The sequence below is a fragment of the Sus scrofa genome, chromosome 2 (assembly GCF_000003025.6).
Source record: "Sus scrofa isolate TJ Tabasco breed Duroc chromosome 2, Sscrofa11.1, whole genome shotgun sequence".
Lineage (NCBI taxonomy): Eukaryota > Metazoa > Chordata > Mammalia > Artiodactyla > Suidae > Sus > Sus scrofa.
In genome coordinates this window covers 75,366,920-75,391,230 of record NC_010444.4, presented here as the reverse complement: position 1 = coordinate 75,391,230, position 24,311 = coordinate 75,366,920, and the positions used below count along the sequence as shown (strand labels likewise).

Below are 24,311 nucleotides of genomic sequence, written 5' to 3'. Positions count from 1 at the left end.
TATCTCTCCAATCTTGGCACAACGCCTGGCTCCTGACTACAAGTCCCACAATCCATTGCGACATCCCTTAGGAACCTTCTATCAGGATTTCTTTATTCTATTTCATTCATTTATCCAAAAATTATATAAACCATCCACTGTGTGCTAGACCCTGTGTTACGTTATGAGGTATAAATCAGTGCACAAAGCAGACAAAATTCTTTGTCCTTATGTAGTTTAACATCTATATTCTTTGGGAATTTTAAGTGATTTTTCTCCAACTTCTGTCTAAAAGACTCCAGCTCCCATGACCCCTTGCGCTTGCTCAATTAGACTACAATTCCCAGGAGACCTAGAGTATCACGTTCCACTCCCCCCCGCCCCCCGTCCCCAATTGCTTCCAAACTTACTTCCGGGTCGCGAGGTCACATCCTGCAACACACCCCCTTCCCTCCTCTTTTCCCAAAGTAAAGCAGAATTTCAGTAAGTTCCACTGCTAATAGCATTTTTAAAGTCTCTGTAGCTTCTGGCTTGGAGTTTATGTGAAACTTTAGCCAAACGGTCCCCTTCACCCTTCGCCATCTGGAAGTAACGGAATGGGCCTACGATTCCCAGATGCCTCCGCGCGCGCCTGGAGAACTACAACTTCCAGTCGGCAGGGCGGCGGGCATGTAGCCCTCAGCGGTGCCCTCAGGACCCCGAAGCGGATGCAGGCTGCCCGGCACGGCGCCCGCAGGACCCCGGCGCCTACCCATGCCGAGGTGAGTCCGCGGGAGTCGCCGCTGTCGCCGTCCCGTCCCCGCCGCCGCCCCGCGCGGCCCCGCCGCCGGCCAGGATGTTGGAGGAAGCGGGCGAGGTGCTGGAGAACATGCTGAAGGCGTCGTGCCTGCCACTTGGCTTCATCGTTTTCCTGCCCGCCGTGCTGCTGCTCGTGGCGCCGCCGCTGCCAGCCGCCGACGCGGCGCACGAGTTTACCGTGTACCGCATGCAGCAGTACGACCTGCAGGGACAGCCCTATGGTACGTGGACCCGGGCCCCTCATCTCCCCACGGAGTCCGGCTCTCCTCCTGGGCCCCTGGCCTACCCCGGCTTTGCCTACCCCAACCTGCTTTCCCACTCAGACTCCCCCTTTACTGGGGCCCTGGCCTACTCCAGCCGGGATACCTCTCTCCCTTGGTTTGGTCTCTGCTCTTCGGGCCCTAGGACCCGTCTCTCCCACCTGTCTAGCAGGAGTCCAAGCGCAGACCTCACTTGGTCTCTAGACTCTTACCCAAGACCCCTGGCAAGTCAGAGCCTGAACACCTAGATCCACGCTAGGCCCCCAGCTCTCTCTGCCTAATGCCCCAGGAACCTGCTGCACTGGCACTCCCAGCTCCCCGGCCCCGACAAGGGCTATATGCTCCAGAAGTCAGAGCTCTTACTCTCAGGCCAGGCTCCTCCTGCGTTTGGACTCCTGGGTCCCCTCTCTCTCTGATTCCCACGTGGACCAGAGCTCCAACCTTTGACCTACTTGACTTGGACTGGAGCCTCTCAGCTCGGTTCTGCCAGGCTGAGCTTCCCAACCATCCATAGCCCAGAGCACCCTGGTGCTCTTTGTCCAGTGCCCACATTCTGCCCCCCTTAGGGCTCAAGAGCTCTGATCGCCAACCTCAGCGTGGCCCGGTGTCCAGGTCTCTCTCTCCTAGGCTCTGCTTCCTGGTCGCAGCTTATGTGTCAGGTTCCTCAGAAGGGCTTAGCTAATCCCTCCGCCCCCACCCCCTTTCAGTCCCTTGTGTTTGGGCTCCTGAAATCTCCTAGACCCCATATTTTGTTCTCTCCTTTGGTGCATACCCATCTGTCGGCTTCCTGGGACACTCCCGCTCCTTCCCAGGATTTCAGACGCAGAGGCCTAGATCCTACTCCCCAGCCCTGTTCCCTCATCTCTCAGACCTCGTTGCCCAGCTCATTTTAAATTCCCCTCTCTTTTCCCAGCTTTGCTGTATCTGGTGTTCCAGAACCTTCCGGCCTGGTGTCTTAGGTCCCCACAAGTTAACGCCTGCCCTCCCTATGAGGAAACCCCCTCCCCATTCCTCCTGGTCCTGGTTCATCTCTGAGCCCTGGTTCTATTGGACTTGCCCCTGCAATTGGGACCTTAGGCCCAGCCTGGACCCCCTGCCACTGCCGGGCCCTTGAGGGGCCCCGGTTTCTTGGGACTTTCTCTCAGATCCTTCCCTGTCCCAGAGTTATGTCATTTCTGTTTAGTGCAATGATTGTCAACCTACGGGTCACTGAGTGATGACTGTTGTTGTCATGGAGGGGGGCCTCTGGCATTGAGTGGATGGGGCCAGGAAGGGTGCTCCACCCCACACAGTGCCCAGGATGGCTCCCCCACAGAATGGTCTGGGCTGGAATGTCAGCAGTGCCAAGAGGGGGCTTACAGTGATGGCTCTAGACCCGAGGCCCCAGGCTCCTAACCAGTGGGTTAGAAAGCCAGGAGCCCTAACGTGTGGTCCGTCTGTATGCATTGTTGGCATCCTCCTGAGGAGACAGTGCTGTCACGGCAGTGCTGTCGCAGGTGGCCACTGAAGATGTAGTTCATGCAACGGAGGAAAGGGATCTTCAGCGTTATTTAATTGTAATGAGCTGCTGTCCTGGTCTGGACAATCCTGAAATCCAGCAGGTCCAGATCCTGGAACTCTCCAGGAGGAGTTGCCCGCCGTTCCCTCACCTCATCAATCTGGCCTGCCTGCTGGGTGGCCCACTCTCCCCTCTGCAGATGGGTACTTCAGACTAGTGTCCTCCTTGAGAACCCTCTCTGCTTTCTCCCTGCCCTCCTCCCTCCCCTGTTCTGCCTCTCCTGCTGAGAAGCTGGGGATATGCTGGGGACAGAGGGAGCCCCTGGCTCTGCCGGTGGTGGAAGCTTTGAGAGTTGACCTGCTGGGTCATTGCTGATTGCAGAGTCCCCAGTGTCACCGCGCACACCCTTGCTCCCCGCCCCGCCTCCTGGTGCAACCCTTGCTGGGCCTCCTTTCCCAATTTCCTGTTCGCTCCTGTTGAGAAACAGGCGGGCGGGCTGCTGGGAAGGAGAGGCGTGTGCTCTTTGAGCTGGGGTGTGAGCTGGGCCCTGGGGTGTGACCTCATCCCCCCCCCCCTGCCCCGGACTCTGGCCCTGCTAGGGTGGCCTGCTTGTGCCCATCTCACTTGGTCCACATTGAAACAGGTCCTGGGAGGTGGGGATGTAACCAACCACCTGGGCAGGCTTGTAGGACTGCCTCACTGGGGCTGGGCTCTCTGCCCCGTGTTGTAAATAAAGTTTTATCAGCATGTGGCTATACCCACCAGTTGGTGGCTTCCTGCAGCAAAGGACAAGTGCCACCCACAAGGAGAGAAGACTGGCACTAGGCCATAGATAGAAAAGTTTGCAAACCCCGCTCAGGTCTGATCCTGTTGTGGAAATTGGTAACTTCTGTCCAGGTGTCCAGTGCCCACCCAGACACGAGGGTGACCGAGGCTATGCTGACTCCAGCCTCACCCCAGCAAAGACTGTTTCTGTTCTCGGGGTGCTCACACTCTGGGGACAGTTGGGGAGTTGGCATCCACCTGGCTCTGCTCTCACCTCTTCCCTCCTTCTACTTTCCCTGCAGAAAGTGGGTCACAGTAGGCTTCCCAGGCAGCCCTCTGTGTCCCCACCCTGAGGTGACATCTGAACCTCCCCTGGGAGTCTGCGGCTGGGACAGGTGGGGCACGGGGGAGGGGCTGCCCAGCATTCCCAAAGCTTCAAGGGCTCTTGAAGGTCTTTGCCATCCTCCAGCTCTGAAGGTGGCCCTAGAGCTGAGGAAAGGCCCAGAAGGGGTGGGGAGAGGCATGGAGCCACCAGCCTGAGGCCCACGGCCCAGCTTCACTCCTAGGTCATAGGCCCAAGGCCCTGAGACAGCCCTCCCCATTCCCACCTGGGACACTGTCATTTTTGCATTTCTCCCTGGGAACAGCCCTCAGGATGAGCTGTAGGAAGCTGCCTTTACCCCCATGGTGCATTCCTGGAAAGCAGAGGTGGAGACCTCACTCCTGGCCCTGAGCCTGGCCTGGTGTATCCCTGAGGACTTGGGTGTCACCTTGCCCTGCTGCCTCGACCTCCGAGCAGCACACTCTGACTCCTGTGGGGAAACAGACCCGTTTCTCTGCATTGTTATTCTATTTTTATTTTATTTTATTGGCCTCACACACAGGAAGTTCCCAGGCCAGGGATCAAATCCTCACCACAGCTAAAACCAGAACCACCACGGTGACAACACCAAATCCTTAACCCATTAAGCCATAAGAAAATTCCTCTGCATTGTTCTTTTTTGTTTTTTGGCCGCCCTGGGGCGTATGAGTTTCCCAGCCAGGGATCAGATCTGAGCCACAGTTGCAGTCTACACTGAAAGCTGTGGCAACGCCAGATCCTTTAACCTACTGGGCTGGGCAGGGGATCAAACCTGCGACCTGGTGCTGCAGAGACATAGCCAGTCCCCTTGCACCACAGCAGGGATTCCTGCATTGTTATTTTGACACCCCCTGTGTGGTCTCAGACTGGAGATCCAAAGGACTACATGCAGGCTTCATGTATGATAGGGTTTGTTTCCTTGCTTTGTGCATCCTGGGTCAGCCTGCACACACGAGATGTTTTGGGCTCGCTGTGTGTCTTTGTCACTTGGGCCAGGAGTTGCCAAGCGATGCTGGGTGTAAGCTTCAGTGAATGAGACGCTTGCCCCCTGAAGCCCCAGGCTATTTAGGGGAGTAGATAGCAACTACACCCTCTGAGTGGTGCTCAGGCCCCCACAGACTTGGACAGGGTGATGTTAGAGCCGTGGAGGTGGGGGGTGCCTGGCCAGGAGAGGACCACAACTGAGCTGAGAGGGCAGGACCAGGGCCACCGGCTCGGGTCAGCCAGGGCAGGGTTTGGGTTTTCCTCAGGGCTTTGAGGACTGTGGAGGGCAGTCCTGTAGCCTGGGGGCTCCCTGTGCTGGTGACTGGACCCTGGAATCAGCGCTGGTGGTCTCCCACCAACCTGGGCTGGGCCTGGGGTTCTGTGTCCAAGGAGTTTGGAGGGACCCAGTGGAAGTGATGGGGAAGCAGGACCGTCCAGGATCCAATCCAGTGCTCCTGCTGATGTTCTTGCCTCTGCCTTGTGGGCGGGTGGCTGGGGGGACACTGGCAGCCTCTTCCGGTGGGGTGAGGACACTAAGCCCCCCTCAGCTGTGGTGGGGCCACAAGGGCATGTGGGGAGAGCCCAGCAGGCAGACTACACATCCTCACAGGGTGGCTGGGTGGGCAGAGACAATGTCTTTTGCTTTTTTAGGTCCAGACCTGCAGCATATGGAAGTTCCCAGACTAGGGGCCCTATCTGAGCTGCAGCTGCCAGCCAAGCCACAGCCACAGCCACAGCGGTGTGGGATCCCAGCTGCATCTGTGACCTACACCACAGCTTACAGCAACATGGGATTCTTAACCCACTGAGCGAGGCCAGGGATCACACCTTCGTCTTCATGGACACTCGTCAGCTTTGTCACTGGGAACCATTTGAACCACAGTGGGAACTCCCATGATGTCACTTTCTGAGGGGCGACTGCAGCTGGGGGTGAAGGGAGGGGGTGGGGGTGTTCCAGAGCAGGGACAGCCAGTGGAGCCCTGGTCTAGGAATGGAGGCGCAGATGGGAGGTTGGTCCAAGGGGAGTGACTTGGTGTTCCTTGGCTTCTTGAAAGGCCCCATGATCACCACGTTTGTGGTGGGTATGGCTCTGGTGGGCAGTGAGGTGCGCCAGCCGGGGTTCCAGCGTCAGCTGAGGGACCTCTTCCTGTAGGCACTCGGAACGCGGTGCTTAACACGGAGGCGCGCACCATCGACGCGGACGTGCTGAGCAGGCGCTGCGTGCTCATGCGGCTGCTGGACTTCTCGTATGAGCGCTACCAGCGCGCCCTGCGCCAGTCCGCGGGCGCCGTGGTCATCATCCTGCCGCGGGCCATGGCCGCCGTGCCGCAGGACGTCGTCCGGGTGAGCCCCTCCCCACCCCGCCAGCCCAGCTCCGTCCAGGCCAGGCCCTGGCTGCCCGCCCTCCAGGGGCGGCCGTGGGTCCCCCTCTCCTGGCCAGAAGCCACCTGACCGAATCTCTCTCCTACAGCAATTCATGGAGATCGAGCCCGAGATGCTGGCCATGGAGACCATTGTCCCCGTGTACTTTGCGGTGGAGGATGACGCCCTGCTGTCCATCTACGAACAGACGCAGGCTGCCTCCGCCTCCCAGGGCTCCGCCTCCGCTGCTGAAGGTGGGCTCGGACTGGGGGGTTGGGGAGAGGTGGCTTCACGGTAGGGTCCAGGCTGTGCTCTTCAGCTACCTGCACCTGCTGCAAGCGTGTGGCATCCATCCCTCATATGTAATGGTGGAGGCTCCAGACCCGCTTGCAAAGTTTGGGTTTCAAAGCTCCCGCCCTATCCCACCACCTGTTCCCATGCAAACAAAAGCTTGAGAACCACTCATTCCACGGGGGGTGTTTGCCGTCCTCAGCTTCTGGATGGTTTATGGAACACCGACATCTGCACAGTTTTCTTAGTCCCTTCTACCTGCCTGGTAAACTTCTGGTGTCACTGTCTTGTGTAGGTCACGGTGGGCCATCAGTGCTCTTGGATGGCCCTTCCACCAACGTTTCCTTCCACCCATCAGCTGGGGGATGCTGCCGTGTTTGGCAGCTGGGAACTCTCTCAGTTTGTCGGTTTGTTCAGGGGGAAGGGGAGTAAACTAGCAAAAGTAGTCAAAGGAGAAGGAAGCTAGTCCTCAGAGCCCATGGGAGTGGGTGGGACAGGCAGGTTTGTCCACATGGTGGACTTGCCCAGCTCCTGGGAGAAATAGTTTGTCATTATGTGTTTAAGGTGTAAATGAAGGATGGTTCCTCCTGGCCAAATTATTAGCTGCATGGGTACTACACTGGGGATTGGCAAACTATGGCCCTTGGCTGCCATTTGTGTAATAAAGATTTATTGGCACAGAGCCAGTGTTCCATGGTTCATGGTGGCTTTCCCACTGCAACAGCAGAGTTAAGTGGCTGCAAAAGACCATTTGACCCACAGAGCCAAAAAATTTCGACTTCAGCGCTTTACAGAAAAGTTTGCCCTCTCTGGTCTAGATTAAAGTCTGGACAGGAGTTCCCGTTGTGGCAGCGGGAAACTAATCTGACTAGTAACCATGAGGTTGAATGGCCATTTGCATTGTGGCAGCAGAAGAGTGAGTTTTTAGAAAGACCTAAATTCCTATTTGGAATGAAAGGGAGGAGGAGTCAGCTACTTGATGGAATATCACAATATCATGAAGCCATTAAAAATTATATCAGGCCAGACTTTTTAGCAGCATGGGAAAGTGCTTATTCCCATTGGTTACTGGAAAAAACAGGATACAAAATCATAAATCTCAGTCGCAACACTCTCAGAAATAGCTCATTTAGAGCTCCCGTCCATGGCTCAGTGGTAACAAACCTGACTAGTATCTGTGAGGATGTGGGTTCAATCCCTGGCCTTGCTCAGTGGGTTAAGGATCTGGTGTTGCCATGAGCTGTGGTGTAGGTGGCAGATGCAACTTGGCTCTGGCGTTGCTGTGGCTGTGGTGTAGGCCAGCAGCTGCAGTTCTGATTCGAACCCTAGCCTGGGAACTTCCATGTGCCATAGTTGAGGCCCTAAAGAGTCAAAAAAAAAAAAGGAAGAAAAGAAAGGAAGGAAAGAAAGAAAGAAAAATAAATGTATTGTTTGTTTTGGAGTACATTAAGATTTAGAAGAAGTTGCAGACGTACCCCAGTTCCTGAGGGGCACCCTACTCCTGGCTTCCAGGGGTAACATCTTGTGTGCCCATCACAGTTGGGCTGGAGGATTATAGGCCCTCTGATGGGAAACTCCTGTTTGGGGGTCATTGCTGAATTGATCCTTTGTTTTTGTTTTGTTTTGTTCTGTTTTTGGTCTTTTTGCCTTTTCTAGGGCCACTCCCACGGCATATGGAGGTTCCCAGGCTAGGGGTCGAATCAGAGCTGTTGCCGTTGGCTTACACCACAGCCACAGCAACACGGGATCCGAGCCACATCTGCAACCTACACCACAGCTCACGGCAATGCCGGTTCCTTAACCCACTGAGCAAGGCCAGGGATGGAACCTGCAACCTCATGGTTCCTAGTCAGATTCGTTAACCACTTAGCCATGACAGGAACTCCAGAATTGATCCTTTGGAATTTGGGTTGGTGACTCTGTGATTTAGGAACAGGGCCTTGATGGCCCTGCAGAGTGGGGAAGCACACTGCCGGCCTGCCCGAGGTCCAGGTGCCTGTTTCACTAGCTCTTATTCTGGACACCCAGGTTCTTTCCCATGTGCAGTTAATGCATTGTGTTCTAGTCCATGTGGTCAGTTCTGCTTTCACTCAGACCTGGGGTGCAGGGGTGACAAGGATGCCAGCTGGAGGGGCCACTGGAGGGCAGCACCAGGGCTCAGGCTGACCCTCCCTGCCTCCATCTGCAGTGCTGCTCCACACCGCCACCGCCAATGGCTTCCAGATGGTTACCAGCGGCGTCCAGAGCAAGGCCGTGAGTGACTGGCTCATCACCAGTGTGGAGGTGAGTGCCCGACTCCATTAGAGGAAGCCTCCGATTGGGGCTCTGTGGAAAGGTGGGGCTCCTGCTGGCTTCATGCAGCTGCCCTGCCTCTTCATCCCACCAGAGGGCCTTTCCACTGCCTCCCCTGACCCCCACCTCACCAGGCGCCCCTTAGCCCTCTCTCCGCGAGTGGCTGAGCCCTTCCCTTCAGGTTAACATTACAGGAACTCACCTGAGCTGGGAGGGAGCAGAGCTCTGGGTGGTGATCAAAGCCATACATAGTTTGCATCTGTTTACCCCAGACTCCCAGTCCAGGATACAGAACAAGGTCCTCCTGTACAGCACAGGGAACTAGATCCAATCTCTTGGGATAGATCATGATGGAAAATAATATTTAAAAAAAGAACAAATGTATGTATGTTGATTCACTTTGCTGTACAGCAGAAATTGGCATAACGTTGTAAATCAACTGTACTTCGATGAATTTTTTTTAAAAATACCATTCTGGAAAAGAAGAAAAAAAGCCAAACATGAAAGAGTCCAGTCTCTTATCTCCCACTGGCAGGGCAAGCATCCAGGCCAGAGCAAACACTAAGTCTCCTGCCTTCCATTCTCCCCATGAGGGTCAACCCCTTGGGTGGCCAAGGGGACATGTCACTGGGTTGAGGGGACTGCTGCAGCAAAGGCTCTGGCGGTTTTGTTCCCTTCCACCCCATGAAGTGGCATCTGAGAGGCTCCACCAAGACCTCTGCTGTGGCCTTGCGGAGCTGCCTCTGTCTGAGCGTAAGGGACACGGCCTCAGCACATGCTGCCCCCACCTGCTGCCCCACCACTCAGCGGGGAGTTGGTCCGATCCTGCTGTCCCTGGCCAAATACCCATGGGCAGTGCTCCTGACAGGATGTCTTTCTATTTCCTGTTGGACTTGAGGGAGGGTCAGTTTACACGGGAGGACCCCAGCCAGGGCCTCTGACCCAGACTCCACGGGGCTCCTCCTGTGCTGTTCCAGCAGAGCTCAACCTGGCAGCTAAGACCGGGCTTGGAGCTCAGCCTTTGACGGGTGGGCCTGGTTTCTGGGTGGAGAAGCAGTGTTGGCACCTGAGGTTGTGGCCCTCAATCTGTGTCTGTAAATAAAGTTTTATTGGCATAGTCATGCCCACCCAGTCCCCATGTGTGCGCATATAGCTGGCAAAGCCCAGGAGACTGTCTCAGGCTGGCGGGCCCTTTATGCCTGTGTCTTTGCAGGGGCGACTGACCGGGCTGGGTGGAGAGGACCTGCCCACCATCGTCATCGTGGCTCACTACGACGCTTTCGGGGTGGCCCCGGTACGTTCTTATCCTCCATGCCCAGTTTGGAGCAGACGTGCCGCTATGCTCTCTGGAGGCCCAGTAGGCACTACCTTGGGTCCCTTTGAACACCCTAGGGGTTGGGTGTCATCGTGAAGCTTCGCTCCGCCAAAGATGTGACAGCATAAGTGAGGCGGGGTCCCCAGGGAGGCTCATGAGACCTAGCCTGGCTTTTCACTGGGCTCGGTCACGCAAGCGCCTCTGCCCGGCATGGCTGAGACCCCAGACTCCAGGAGGAGAGCAGGTGCACATGAAGACCCTGTGTTGGCACAATCAGTGTAGAGACAGGGAGCGCCCCCCCCCAGGCCCCCATCAGGAGCCCCCAGAGTCCAGTGCCAGACCCTTGAGGGCTGACCTGGTGAGTGGTTGTCCCAGAACGTGGCCTAAGATCCGCAGCGCGAGCTCCCGCGCTCGGCCCTCTTCCAGGCTGAAGGCCTCCTGGGGCTCTCACAGCCCCACGGTGGTTGGGCTGGGGCTTCACACAGGAGAAGTAACAACCACCTGGACCAAACGGGGCATGTTGGAGGGCCTGCAGCCGGGTGTGTGCTCCCAGCTGTGCCACATGGAGGTCACCGTACCTGTGAGGCCAGCCCTGGACAGTCAGCTTGGAACTGCCGTCTCACCCTGTTCATTACCCACCTTCACAGAGCCTTTTTAGACATTTTTGTCCTGATTTTCCCCCTTCTGTTGAAATTCTCTTTTCTTTTTTTTCTTTTTAGGACCGCACCTGCGGCATATGGAGGTTCCCAGGCTAGTGGTTGAATCGGAGCTGCGGCTGCCAGCCTGTATCACAGCCATCACTACACCAGATCGCAGCCACTTCTGTGACCCATAGCGCACAGCAACGCCAGATCCCTAACCCACTGAGCAAGGCCAGGGATCGAACCCACATCCTCATGGATATTCGTTGGATTTGTTAACCACTAAGTCACGACGGGAACTCCTGTGAAATTTTCTTAAGTTTGTTTTTTTTCCATCACCACCAAAATCAGCCCTGTCCCCATCAGTCACCTGCACCCCCTCCCCAGCCCCTGACAACACCAGCCCTCCTGTCTCTGTGGATATGCCTGTTCCAGCTGTTTCAGATCAATGGAGTCACACTCTGTGGGCCCTCAGTGTCTGGCTTCTCTCACTGAACATCGTGAAGCCCCTTCCCTGGGACCCTTAATACACTGTGTCGGTTTATGCACTGTGACAGTGGGAGGGTCCCAGGCCAATTTTTTTCCCACTAAGAGCCCATTATCCCCCAGTGGGAATGTCACCTTAGATCGCAGGACCCAGACAAGTCAGCGGGATTTCACAGTGTGGGGGAGCAGAAGACTGGTGGTCTGGCTGGAGGGAAAGCCTACCCAGTCATAGCAAGGAGGCCCAAGGTTCCTGGGGCAGATGCAGAGGCTGCCATCCCAGCTCCCTGTGGGCTTGGGGCAGTATCTCCATCAGTGAGGGGATCCTCATGTGTGGGGCTGGGCCAGGCCAAGGGGCCGTCCGTCTGGGACTTTGAACCATGGAGGGGAGTGATCCGAGCTGTGTGCTGGAAATAGGGCTGAAGGCAAGATTAGGGGGTGGCTCAGAGGGGGCTGGAGTGGGGGATCTAGGTGCTGTGTGTGGATGTGGGGTGAGCCTGGCTTTATCTCTCCCACCTGCAGTGGCTGTCACACGGGGCAGACTCCAACGGAAGTGGCATCTCTGTGCTCCTGGAGCTTGCCCGCCTCTTCTCCAGGCTCTACACCTACAAGCGCACCCATGCTGCGTAAGTGACGGCCACCGTGGGGCTGGGGGCAGTTCCGACCTGGGAATCACAACGTCTATGAGCCAGCCCCTGGAATCCCACCCAGGAAACCAGGCTTCTCTTGTTGCCGGAACGCTTGGGCATGCTTCCAGCGATGAAAAGCAGAAACACCCAGGAAATAGCCACTTACGCTAGGGTCTCTGTCTTGGCACTGAGCACGGCCAGTCAGGGTGGGTCTCCCCTGGGCTGCTGTGCCAGACTCCACCCACACAGTGGCTCGAGCAGCAGGGGTGCTCATGGTCAGGAGTATGGAGTTGAGATTGGGGTGTTAGCAGGGCTGCATCCCCTGCTAAGATTGAGGGGAGGGTTCTTCCTACCTCCTCGGCAACGGTGGTTTCCATCAGTGAATGCATTCCTTGGCCACACCCTCACATGTCTCTCCTCTCCTGTGAGGACCACAGTGGCCCTGGTAGGATGGATGGGATGGGGGGGGGCACAGGGACACGGCCTTCATGACATCCCTGGCTTCAGGCCTGCTTGAGGGAGGCGTTGCTGCATTCCTGTCGCTTTCTGTCTTTGGGTCTATTTCCTGGTTGGGCCACCCAGTCACTCCTGGTTTCCAGAGCTCAGAGAGGTCTCTGGAGCCATGCTTCTCACCCAAGGGGCGTCTTTGTCCCCAGGGGACACTGGCTGAACATCTGTGGTGGTCCTGACTGGGATCTCCTGGCATCTAGTGAGTAGAGGCCGAGGCCGCTGCCCAGCCCCCCACAGCGCCTAGAATGCCCCAAGGGCCAGTCGGATTTTGTACTTGGGGAGACCTCTCCGCCTTAGCAGGTGCGTAGGCTCTTTCCTGTCAGTGCTGACACCCCGCTCCCACTGGCAGGTACAATCTCCTGTTCTTTGCTTCCGGAGGAGGAAAGTTTAACTACCAGGGCACCAAGCGCTGGCTGGAAGACAACCTGGACCACACAGGTGAGCAGCCCCGGGTGCCTGGGGTGGGGTTCAGGCCCCTGGTACTTGCTGCCTCCCCCTCCCCACTAGCCCTCACTGCCCACAGATTCCAGCCTGCTCCAGGACAACGTGGCCTTTGTCCTCTGCCTGGACACCGTGGGCCGGGGGGATAGTCTGCACCTGCACGTGTCCAAGCCACCCAGGGAGGGGACGCTGCAGCATGCCTTCCTACGGGAGCTTGAGATGGTAAGTACCCCGCAAGGGCCAGGCACACAAGCCCACTTCACAGATGGGCGCCTTGAGGATTGGGGGCCTGGCTGGGACATTGGCAGGAGGTTCAGGGAGGGACTTGGGACCCTCCAGGCACAAGGGGTTCTCTCCGCAGAGTGGTGGGGACGGGGGCAAGGCCTGCAGGCACCGGGCAGACCCTGATGGTGCCCCTGGCAGGTGGCCGCCCACCAGTTCCCAGAGGTGCGGTTCTCCATGGTGCACAAGAAGATCAACCTGGCGGAAGATATCCTGGCCTGGGAGCATGAGCGTTTCGCCATCCGCCGGCTGCCTGCCTTCACCCTCTCCCACCTGGAGAGCCACCGTGATGGCCAGCGCAGCAGCATCATGGATGTGCGGTGAGTGCGGCCTCCCCCCTGCCCACGCTGAGCCTCTGTGACTCCCACGTGTCCGCCACTAGCACACCAGCCCTCAGCAGCAGGTCGTGTGGTGGTGTCAGCCCCATGCCCGGGGGGTGGGCACGTGTCTGCTGCAGGGATGGTTAAAAGGTCACTGTCTGAACAAGCAGGGGGATGGGTGTTAGCCAGTCCTGGGGCATCTAGGAGGCTTCCTGGAGGAGGTGGTGTCCAAGCCAAGGGGCCTGAGCCAGGAGAAGGATGTTGCAGTGCAGAGGGAGCTGAGGGCAAAGAAGAGTTGTTGGGGGGATGTGGGGGAGCGGGAGAGCGAGCCAGCCACCCCTCACCCTGCCTCCCTGGGCAGCCTGCACCTCACACCCACTTGGGAGGAACGTGTTGCCTCTGAAGCTCCTCTCTGTGGTCCTGTGTCACTGGCAGCCCTCGGTGTCCCTGAGGTTGAGGCTGCGCCACCACTCATCCTCTGTTATCACATGTCCTCTCCCTGTGCCTGTGTCCAAACCCCCCTCTCCTTATAAGGACTCCAGCTGTGGGACTTAGAACCCCCTATTCCACTTGACTTATCACATCTGCAGAGATCCCACTTCCAAATCAGGTCCTATTCCCAGGTTCCAGGTGGGTATGAATTTGGGGGGACATTTCTCCCACTGCGGGGTGTTACATCAGCTGCCCATGGGCCAGTGCCCTGACCTCCTCCAGGTTCCGGAGGAGGAACTAGGCCCAGAGCTGTCCAGTCCCTGGAGGCAGATGTGTGTCCACAGGACTCAGGCTGGGCCCCATAGGAGGGCGGCCCGGCCTAGAGGAGCCTGAGCGGGGGGGGGCCCATCTGCCAGGGAGGCTGTTGCTGTTCCTGTTTTTATCATCAGAGATACATGGGGCTTCTTGGTTTTTGGTGATTATAAATGATGACAGTTCCAAACACATTTAAACACAGTTTAAAATCTGCCCTTCAAGGTCCCGGGTTGACTCTAAAACCCTGACGCGAAACACAAGGCTCATTGCCGAGGCCCTGACCCGCGTCATCTACAACCTGACAGAGAAGGTGAGGGCCCCCCCCACCCGCCCCCCTCGAGTCCCCTGTCCAGTCTTGACTCAGGCCGTGTCCTCCTCTCTCCACAGGGGACTCCCCCGGACATGCCGGTCTTCACGGAGCAGATGGTAATGGCTGGGCAGGCGGGTGTGGGGAGTTGGGGGCAGGGGGGCAGGGGTCCCGTGACCACGGCCGCGTTCCCGCAGCAGATCCAGCAGGAGCAGCTGGACTCCGTGATGGACTGGCTCACCACCCAGCCAAGGGCCGCCCAGCTGGTGGACAAGGACGGCACGTTCCTCAGCACGCTGGAGCACCACCTGGGCCGATACCTGAAGGAGGTGAAGCAGCACCACATCAAGGCCGACAAGCGGTAAGGCCCTGGCCCTTCCCCGGCTCGGCTCGCCAGCAGGTGGCTCCTCTAGGGTCTGGGTGAAAACTAACTCAGTGAGAAGTATGTTGCCCCCTGAAATCCAGGTTCCAGGTGAAGGACAGGTTGTCTCAGCCTAAGTCTATCCCACATAGTGTTTGGGACATACTTATGCTCAAAGCCTGCTTCTTCCTTGTCTGCATTCCCCATAGAGCTGAAGTCCCATGTTTTATCTGGCAACCCTATTACTCCCACCCAGCCTCTGTGGTCCTTCTGTGCTCTGGGCCTCAGGTGACTCACACTCCACCCAGGTCCCTTCCAGCCCTGGCCTCCCGGATTTTCTCACTACAGGTCTCCTGGATTTTTTTTTTTCTGTTGGACGCTCCCAAACTCCCTGGTTGGGCTGAGTGAGGGAGGACCGAGGAGAGGTGTCCTTGGGCATCCACAGGCAGCCTCCCCCAGCTCATGTCACTCCAGGGAGACAGAGCTCTAAAACAGAGGAAGAAACTGAGGCTCAGAGTGGCCCCACAGCTGCGGAGCTGGGATCTCCGATTCCTAGGTTGTAGTCTTTCTCCTTTTCTGTAGAACACTTCCCAGACCAGAAAATATCCACAATTACTACTTCTAGAGAGTACATTTTGACACCCCCCCCCAAACAACAGGAAAGACATTACTTCAGAGTGAAGGACGGTCCTTCCCAGAGAGACAGCGGCAGCCCCGTGCAGACACACCCCCAGGGTGCCCCCATCCCCTGCCGTCTTCCAGGGTTGCCTGATGAGCCCTCTGAGAAAGCCCTCTCTTGCCAGGGACCCTGAGTTTGTCTTCTACGACCAGCTGAAGCAGGTGATGAATGCCTACAGGTGAGCACTCTGCGTCACCGCCCAGGGGGCCGGGTCCAGGGACCGCTGGCCTAGCCAGCTGAGCCACCCCACTGCCCTCCTCTCCCCAGGGTCAAGCCGGCCATCTTCGACCTGCTCCTGGCCGTCTGCATCGGTGCCTACCTCGGGATGGCCTACACGGCAGTCCAGGTAAGCGGGGGCGGGGCAGGGCCTCCTGACCAGGCGAGTCCCCACAGGCGGCCTTCCCATTGGTGGGGTGGCCCTGACCTCACTGGAGCCCTCCCGCTGCCCCCAGCACTTCGACCTCCTGTACAAAACTGTTCAGAGACTGCTGAAGGCCAAGACGCAGTGACGCGGCCGCCTGCACTCTCCTGCTCCACACTGGTGGAGGGCAGGGCCTCACTCCCTCGGCGAGGAAACTCTGAATTACAGAGCTTTTCTGTGTTGCTCTTGAGGATTTGGGGGCTTCTTTCTCTTTTCTGTCCTTCGAGCTCCCTTGGAGGAGCATTGGTGGAGGTCCAGGCCAGGCTGTGGACTTGGTCGGGGACAAGTGCGTGGACGAGCCCCCAGCCCCAGAGTTGGCCCCGTGGCCCTCAGGGCATAAAAGCCACTGGAGGAAAGAGGAAATGCCCCCAGCACAGCCTGCCTATGACTCTGACCTTGGACCTAGCAGTTGCAGGCTGAGGGGACCAGGGCCAGACCATCCCCTCGCTGGCTCTGCGTCTAACCTCCAAGCTGTCCCCACCCGCTCCGGTGACTTGGATACCCCCTTCTCTCCTCTCTGGAGAGGGCAGCGTCGCCCCTCCCTCGGCAGCCTGTGGCCCCACCCCAGCAAGGCTGAGGAGAGCCAGCCCAGGGGTGGCCCTGGGTTGAGACTCCCCTGAACACCCCCCTGTCCACCCCTCCCCTTGCTCCGCTCGCCCTGCTTTAGCTGCCTCTGCCCCTCCTGCCGCCCCTGGAAGCCCAGCCCAGCTCCCCTGTCCCCCCACCACCACCTTGGGACTTGCACTTAGCCTGTCCCCCTGGGGCACAGGTGTCAGCAGAGTCCCTGAGGCGAGAAGCAGCCCTTCTGCTCCTTTCCCTGGGCCTCGGGTTCCTCATCTGTAAGAAGGATGCACTGAGCGGGGGCGGGGGCAGGCTTCCCCACACCCCAGGAGGACATGTGCCCTGGGGGCAGCTCTTCCCAACACCCCAAGGGGGCAGATCTGAGCCGCCAGGCCTTGTGGGGCATGAGCCCCTTGTAAGTGGGGAGGGGAGCAGGGCTGGGACTGACCTCAGGGAGACCAGGTGTACCGATTCATTAGCAATATAATCAATTGAGTGTTAGTGCTGGGGGGTCAGGGTCCAGGAGAGGGGATTCAAGGAGCCTCCTGGCACCTGCCTCCTGGATACTGAGGGGCCCCCAGGGGCCAGGACTGGCTCCCTCCAGAAGGAAGCCGGCTCACTGCTCATTGGAGGGAACGGGTGCGCCATGGCCCTCCCTTGCCTCCCTGCCAGGTGGCCCATCCCCCCAAAGACTTTACTGAGCTCCCGTCACCCCGGGTGGGCTGGAGCCAGGGTCAGCCACCCTTCCCTGTGTGTGAGTGCAGTGGGTCGAGCCCGTGGATGTGCGGTCAGAGTGGTGCCGAGTGAGCGTTCTTCCTCCCCGGGCAGGTCGTCAGGACTGCCGAGCTCAGGCTGGTTGTGGGACGCAGCCGGACGATCAGAAATAAAGCCATATCGAACGACTGCCTCGGGTGTCCTGTTGGGGCTGGGGCCTCAGGGTGTGACCTTACCCACCTCATGGTGGTTTGTGTTCCCCGGTGGGGGAGCTCTGAAACCCAAGGTCAGCGTCCTTCCTGCCCCCAGCTGGGACCCCCCGACACATGCCACTGCAAAATGGGTGTGAAAACCAGCTCATGAGGTGCTGGAACAGTGGGGCGTATTCATTTCCTTGGGCAGGGCCACGGAACCGTAAACTCAGTGTCAAAACGGCAGCAGTGTATCATTTCCCAGCTCTGGAGGCCGAGGGAGAGGGTCCCAAGTCTTTCTCAGCTTCTGGCCTTCACTGGTTCCCATCCAGTCTTTGCCTCCATCTTCACGTGGCCGTCCTTTCCATGTCTTCTAAGGATGGACCTTTGGGTTTAGGGCCCACCCTACTCCAGCACGGCCTCTCGCCGACTAATTGCATCTGCAAAGGCCCTATTTCCACCTATGTCCACATTCTGAAGTTCTGTGTGGACATGAGCTTGGAAGGACACCATTTGCCCCAATACCAATATGGGGTGCCGTGGCTTTTTGAGTGCCAGGCCTACCCCAAGCCCCAAACCTGGCTCAGGGAGATCCAGGCTGGGCCAGGGTCCCAGGATGCCCTGTGCTGCTCAGCATGGCCTGGGAGCTCCCAAGGATCGGCAGGGCAGACCCCGGTCTGGAGCTTATCCCTCAGCTGCTACCTGGTCCGCCTAGTTCCGATTCATTCCACATTCATTGGGTGTCACACAGCGTCAGGCTAGAGAGGTGTGTTGGGGGTGGTGGTCAGCCTTGAACTGAGTCCCTGCTCTCAGGAACTTGGATTCTCGGGGGTGGAGAGGACACGCAAAGTACAGAGGTGTGCATTGCAGAGGGACTAAGCCACTGGGAGGCAAGTGGTACTGAGGGTGCAGTTGGGTCAGGGCTGTGGTGGAGCCAAGGAAGGGGGCGGTGAGATCCTTTACACCGGAAGGCTATGGGCAGAGAAGGGCAGGGCCTGAGTTGTATGCTTGTGGGCGCCCTCTGGTGGCTGCTCTGGGGAGCGTCTAGTAGGTGTGTGGGCCGGAGGGGGCGCTGCTGAGGTGTTCTTAGTGACTCCTGTGGTCAGGGTCAGGGTCACTGCCACCTCCTCAGACCCTCCCTCCCCCTCCCAGGCTGGAAGGTGGCTCTATCCCCAGCACGGACTCAGGTAAAACTGCATTTCAGGGAGAAAGCCAGCCCCCTCGTCCCGTTCTGATAGGGACCAGTTTTACTTTTTCACAAAAATATTCTATTGACTGTAACCAAGAAAACGAAAACAACAGCAGTGCTGGGTGCTGGCTGGCACAGATGGCTGCCATCTACATGCTTGTGTTTTCTCATCCTGCTCCCCCAGGTGTGTGGGTGCGTGTACAGGTATGTAAATGAAATCTCATTCTGGAAATAATATCCATGTACAAAAATGGTTTAAGTGTTTCTCTCTGTAGGCTCAGTGGACATGCAGTGAGGGGCACGCAAGGCCATTGCCACATTCAGGGGATGACAGGTGCTCCAGGCTTCCCTTTTGCAACCCCTCCCTGCACCCTCCTTGTCCCCAGGAGCCCACTGATCACGCCACTGCAGATTAGTGTCATTCAACTATGAAGTCAACCAGTATTTCCCCCCACCAAGCGCCAGGTACTGCATTGGGCTTGGGGATGCAGCTGCCAGTGAGAGGCCCTGGGGCTTGTGGTCTACTGGGGAAGACGGGTAATGAAAAATAACCTGCGGTGGACTGTGAGGGGGCTTTTGAGTGAAATTGGTGTGACAGGAAGGGCTAAGCCGTGTGGAAATCCAGGACGATGGTCCAGGCAGAAGGCACAGCCTGTGCAAAGGCCCTGGGGCCGAATCTGGCCTGGTGTGTTGCAGGAACAGTGAGAAGGTCCCTGTGTGTGGAGCTGAGAGTGGGGAGTGGGGGGAGGGCAAGAGAGGCTCCAGGGCTTTGGTTGGTGTTTTTCATTCTGCTCTCAGTGTGATGGGGAGCTCTGGGGAGGGGTGGGCCAAGGAGTGGAGGGCCTTGGAGAGGCCGTTGGCTCCTGAAGGCTGGTTATGAAATTGACCCTGCTCTGTACCATGAGCATCCCGCTGGGTCCCCATCAACCCTGGGTAAGAGTACCCTAGGGAGGACATTGCACCCCCCCCCCAGTTGAGACCCCAAGGGAGTCACATCTGGTGGCCTCAGTCTCTTCCCGAGAGTTTTGAAAGCTATACAACAAACATCTTGTGAAAGCACCTCAGTCTGCCCCTTTTGCACAGGAGCATCATTCATGGTCTGTAACTCTCTCATTCTTTTAAAACTGTTTACACGCATGTTTTTGAATTCATGGACAATATTCATCATTGCTTGGTATGTGACCTACACATATTTTGTGGATGGCATCATACTGTCCTCTTGATTAACCCTTGCTTTGGTATCTTTCACTCACATGCACAAACTCCTTTCTCCTGCTGTGTTCTATTCTGTTCTCAGAAGGTGCCACAGTTTACCCACCTGGTGCCCTGCTAATGAATAGACACACCATCGCAAGCCTCATAGGTGCCTCTTGGTACACTGGGAGGGAGTGCGTTTAACCAGAGGTCAGCAAACTGCAATCTGTGGCTGAGTCTGGCCCACTGGCCATCTTTGTAAATAAAGCTTTATTGACACCCAGCTGTGGCCACCGCCCCCTCCCACCACTGCCAACTGTGTTTTTTCACTGCAGGGCCCGCAAACCCCCAGTGCTTACCCTCCCGGCTCTTTCCAGGAAAAGTCCGTGGTCCCCAAGCTGCCCTCTGATTTCTGTCCATTCTCATCATGGGAAACCTCAGGCTGCTGCCAGAACAGAGTGGCTCTGTGGTCCTTTTGCACGGGACACATTTCCATCTCAGTTCTGAGAGTCACTGATGGTTTTAATCACCCTTTGACCCACAGAAGGTCCAGAGGAAGTCTGAGCCAGGGGAGTCCGATAGAGGAACTGTGGTTCCAAGGGGCAGGGGAAGCTTCTCCACCCATGGTTGGGACGCTCAGGGCATCCCAGTCCACGCCCAGTGCCACCTGAGGATGTAGGACCGAGGCCGAGGGAAGAGAGGAGAGGTGCTCACAGCCAGGGCCAGGCAGATGGTCTTAGCCGGGCCTGGGGCCAGCCCACATGTGTGGTTCTGAAGGGGGAGATCCAGCTCGTTGCCCAGTGCTTTTGCTTTCTCCTTGTTTGCTTGGTTTTTTTTTTTTTTTTCTTTCTTTCTTTCTGTTTTCTGAGTTTTTATTCTGACATAATTTCAGATTTCCAGAAAAGCCCTAGGAATAATACAAAGAGCCTCCAACCCCTTCATCTATTTTGTGTGTGTTACCACACTGGCGTTCTCCATGTCTCTCTCTCTCCCTGTGTATCTGTCTCTCCCTGTCTCTCCACCCCTTCACTCCTAAATCCATCAAAGTGTCTTTCCTTAAACCCAGGGCATTCTCCCTCCTCACCGGACAGTCAGGGCATGGGCACCGATAGGATACTGTTAAAGAGTTACAGACTTTACCTAGATGTTGGCCATTGTCCCCAGCAGTGAAGAATATTCCAGATCAGGCACTGCATCCTGGTTCCTGTCTAGCCACCTTTACCCTGGAATGCCACGCCCTTGACATTTTGGATGCATCCTGGCCAGGTTTCTGTGGACAGCCCCTCTCCGGGCTCTCGGGGCCTTTCACGGGCCTGGGTTGGGCTTGTGCGTTGGGGTGGGAGTAGCCGTCATGGAGTGAAGAGAGGGCATCGCTCCTGACCTCGGGGTGATGTCGTTTCTCTCGGACATCTCATGGGAGAGTCGCTGTTTCCCCCCTTGTGATTCATAAGCAAGTTGCAGGTGATCCTTTAGTCTCTGCAAACCCTCCTCCTCCTCTATTGGCAGCGCCCATTGACCATTCCTGCCCGAAATGCCAAACGGACTTTCCTTCCATCCCTCCTCCCAAAGGTCCTCGTCGAAAGCATCACATACCTGCATTAATCTCCAATTTACAGAGGACGAGAGGGAAATCCAGGCAAATGAAGTGTCTTGCCTTGGGGTCTTGTGGCAGAAGGGCACAGTTGGCTTTCAGTTTTCTGTATTAAAAAAAAAAAAAAAAAAGCCTCATTGAGATATAGTCACATACCTTAAAATTTACCCTTTAAAAGTGTATATAGTTCAGTGGGTTTTAGTACATTCACAGTGTTGTGCGACCATCACCTCTAATTCCCAAGACATTCCATCACCCCCAAAAGAAACTCTGTCCCCATGAACAGTCACCTCCATCCCCTCCACACCCCCTGACAACCAGGAACCCACTCTCTGTCTCTGTGGATGTGCCTGTTCTGGACATTTCACAGAAACGGAATCCTACAATGTCTAAACCTACGCAGATTTGATTGCAACTTGCCAGAACACACTGAGGCTGGCTCATTAAGAAAAGAGAATTTGGAGTTCCTGTCATAGCTTGGTGGAAACAAATCTGACTAGTATCCTTGAGGATACTGACTAGTATCCCTGGCCTTGCTCAGTTTGTTAAGGATCTGGTGTTACTGTGGCTGTGGTGTAGGCCGGCAGCTGCAGCTCTGATTCAACCCCTAGCCTGGGAACCTCCGTATGTTGCGAGTGTGGCCCTTAAAAAAAAAAAAAGAAAAGAAAAAATATATTAATCTCTTTCTCATTCTCACTTGAAGGGGGGAACCTGACAACTCCTGAGTTCAGCATGGCACATGCCCACACCCTCTTGTTCCCAAGCTCAAATTCCCAGGGAAAGAACTCACTGGCTCTGTGGGGGCAGGTGTCCACTCCTGTGGCCAGAGGGGTGAAGCCACAGTATGTTTGGGGTGGGGGGGTAAGGGACCGCCACCCACTGGGTGGCATGCTGGACCCCCATTCCTATTTCCATCCCCTTCTTCCTTCCTCCCCCCACCCAGGCTTGCTCAGAGGGGGCCAAGGTGTTCTTCAGACGCCCCTTCCCCCGCCCCATCTAGAAGGTGGAGTTTGTTGAGAGAGGGAAGAGTGAGGGGTTGGCCCAATGAGAAGTCCTTTCCCATCCCTGGAGACCAGGGAGAATTGGGGTCCCTGCAGAAAGGTGGACGGTCAGGTCCTTCCTAGTTGAGGGAAGGCAATGGGGCTGGGGGCGTTGAGGACTGGAGATCTCTGGCTGATTTCTGTCCCTAGGTGTGTGAAGGTGGAAGGTGTCTAGGGTGGGTAGGGACTGTGGTGTAGTGTTTTTGGGGAGATGCATCCTGAGCCCCTAGGCCGTCATGAGTTGGGGGGGCTTCAACCTCCTGGGAGTGTGCTAATAACAACTTACATAGCCTGGGCAGTGAGGTTCTTGGAGGCATGGAGGGAACAGGTCCAAAGGCCACCAGAGTCCAAGGGGACAGTCACAGCTGACCATCACCCAGGAAGACATTCAGGCCAACTGCGGAGACCACCAAATGGCAGAGGCTACTGGCGCAAGATAGCTCCCAGAAGACCCCCCCCCCCATCCACCTCCCCTTCAGTAGAGACAAGCAAGGCAGGGATCCAGAAAGGACATTTCTCTTCACGGACTCAGTCCTTTTGCACCCATGGCCAATGAAAGGAGTCTTGGCATCACACATCAGGTCGGGAGCATGGTGTATGTCTCCTTGCCCCATGGCTGTCCCTCACCTGGAGGCTTGTTAGAAATGCAGTCCCAGACCCCACCACAGCCCTGCAGGATCAGGATCTGCGTTTTTAACAAGCCCAGGTGGTCTTGCCTACACCTGAGAGGTGCCAGCGTGGACTTTGCCCTCTAACCCCAACACAGCCCCTCTGCCCAGGGAAGTTCCCTACCTGTCCACGTCAGCAGTTCTCACCTTGGGCCATTCTGCCCCCAGGGGACTCTGGACCATGTCTGGGAACATCTGTGTGGTCACAACTTGGCGGGGGGGTGGGGCTCCACTGAGTGGGTAGAGCCATTGGTACTGCTCCATCCCCCACAGGGAATGACCCAGCCCGCAGTGTAGACAGTTTTCCCTTAAGATGAATTTATTTTAAGTTTGTGTAATTATTTTGAGAAACCCTATTCTAGGAGATAAACACAGAGCAAGGGCAAAGGTCCTGAGACAGGTTTTTGATGACAGATCCAGAGAGCCAGACACCTTGCCAGAGGCTTCCCAGCCCCAGGGCCCTCAACAGGCTCTGTTCCCACCCTCACTGCCTTTTTTAAGTAACAGCCCAAACCGTGGGCCTCCTGCCATAATGCTGACGTGACCAGGTTTCCTCTGGCTATAATGATCATTTAGATTCAGCCTCAAGGGCTCCAAATGCTTTCGGGTGCACAGCCCCAGTTTTCTCTGCCTCTGATATGGCTGAGGTGTGTCAGGGAATAGAATAAACTCTAAGGATGTGTGTTGTTCAGGAGGCAGCATGCTGACTTTAAGCTCCCAGGGGTCAGACTCAAGCTAGACTGGGCTTTTCCCCACACTCCAGTGTAAAGAGTCTGAGAAAAATGCCTCTTTGACTCACAGAAGAACGGGCGGAGTTTTATTTTTATTCTTTTAAATTACTCTCTCAGCACATCAGAGGACCACAGGGCTTGGGTCTCCATGGAGACAGAGCCTGTCTCCCACCCTGCTCTCCCAGCCCAGCCAGAGGCTGAGCCCAGAACCAGGGGCTGGGCAGAGCCAAGAGGTGGAATGTTTTAAGAGGACCCTGGACCCTCACCCAGGCTCTGCTCCCCACCCAGTCCTGGCATTCTGCTCCTGTCTGGGGGTGGGCGGGTGCCTGCCTGTAAAAGCCATGATAGTAGCCATTTACTGAGCGCTAAAGATGTTCTGGGCTCCTATGCTGAGCCTCACCTATTAGCTCACTGAACCCAGGCCAGGAGTTTCACCCTCTTCAGTCTCACATAGCAAATGAGACCAAGGCTTGCCTATCTAAAGCATGGGGAAGGTGGTGCAGAATCACAGGATGCATGTAGGCTCTGGAGTCCAGCTGCCTGGGGTCAAATCCCAGCACTTTCACTCTGTGACCTTGCCCAAGTGACGTGATCTCTCTGAGCCTCAGTTTCCCCCTCTGTAAAGTAGGTATAGAAATAGTACTTACCTCTGGAGTTCCAGTCATGGCTTAGTGGTTGGCGAACCCGACTAGCATCCATGAGGATG

The 24,311-nt window shown here is 56.6% G+C and overlaps 1 protein-coding gene across 6 annotated transcripts; it reads left to right on the top strand.

Moving 5' to 3' along the window:
- Positions 622-21,305, top strand: NCLN (nicalin). 6 transcript variants are annotated; one of them, XM_005654713.2, is made up of 15 exons: positions 622-998; positions 5,799-5,989; positions 6,117-6,261; positions 8,487-8,581; positions 9,804-9,884; positions 11,552-11,655; positions 12,518-12,606; positions 12,692-12,831; positions 13,033-13,211; positions 14,181-14,268; positions 14,346-14,384; positions 14,466-14,626; positions 15,430-15,483; positions 15,573-15,651; positions 15,758-17,190. In XM_005654713.2, exons 1-15 carry the CDS (start codon positions 815-817, stop codon positions 15,812-15,814), a joined length of 1,686 nt encoding a protein of 561 aa, XP_005654770.1. In that variant the 5' UTR covers positions 622-814; the 3' UTR covers positions 15,815-17,190. The 6 variants fall into 6 exon arrangements, with proteins under 6 accessions (XP_005654770.1, XP_005654769.1, XP_005654768.1 ...); XM_005654712.2 differs by having other exon boundaries at positions 630-998; positions 17,116-21,305; XM_005654711.2 differs by having other exon boundaries at positions 630-998; positions 14,463-14,626; positions 17,116-21,305.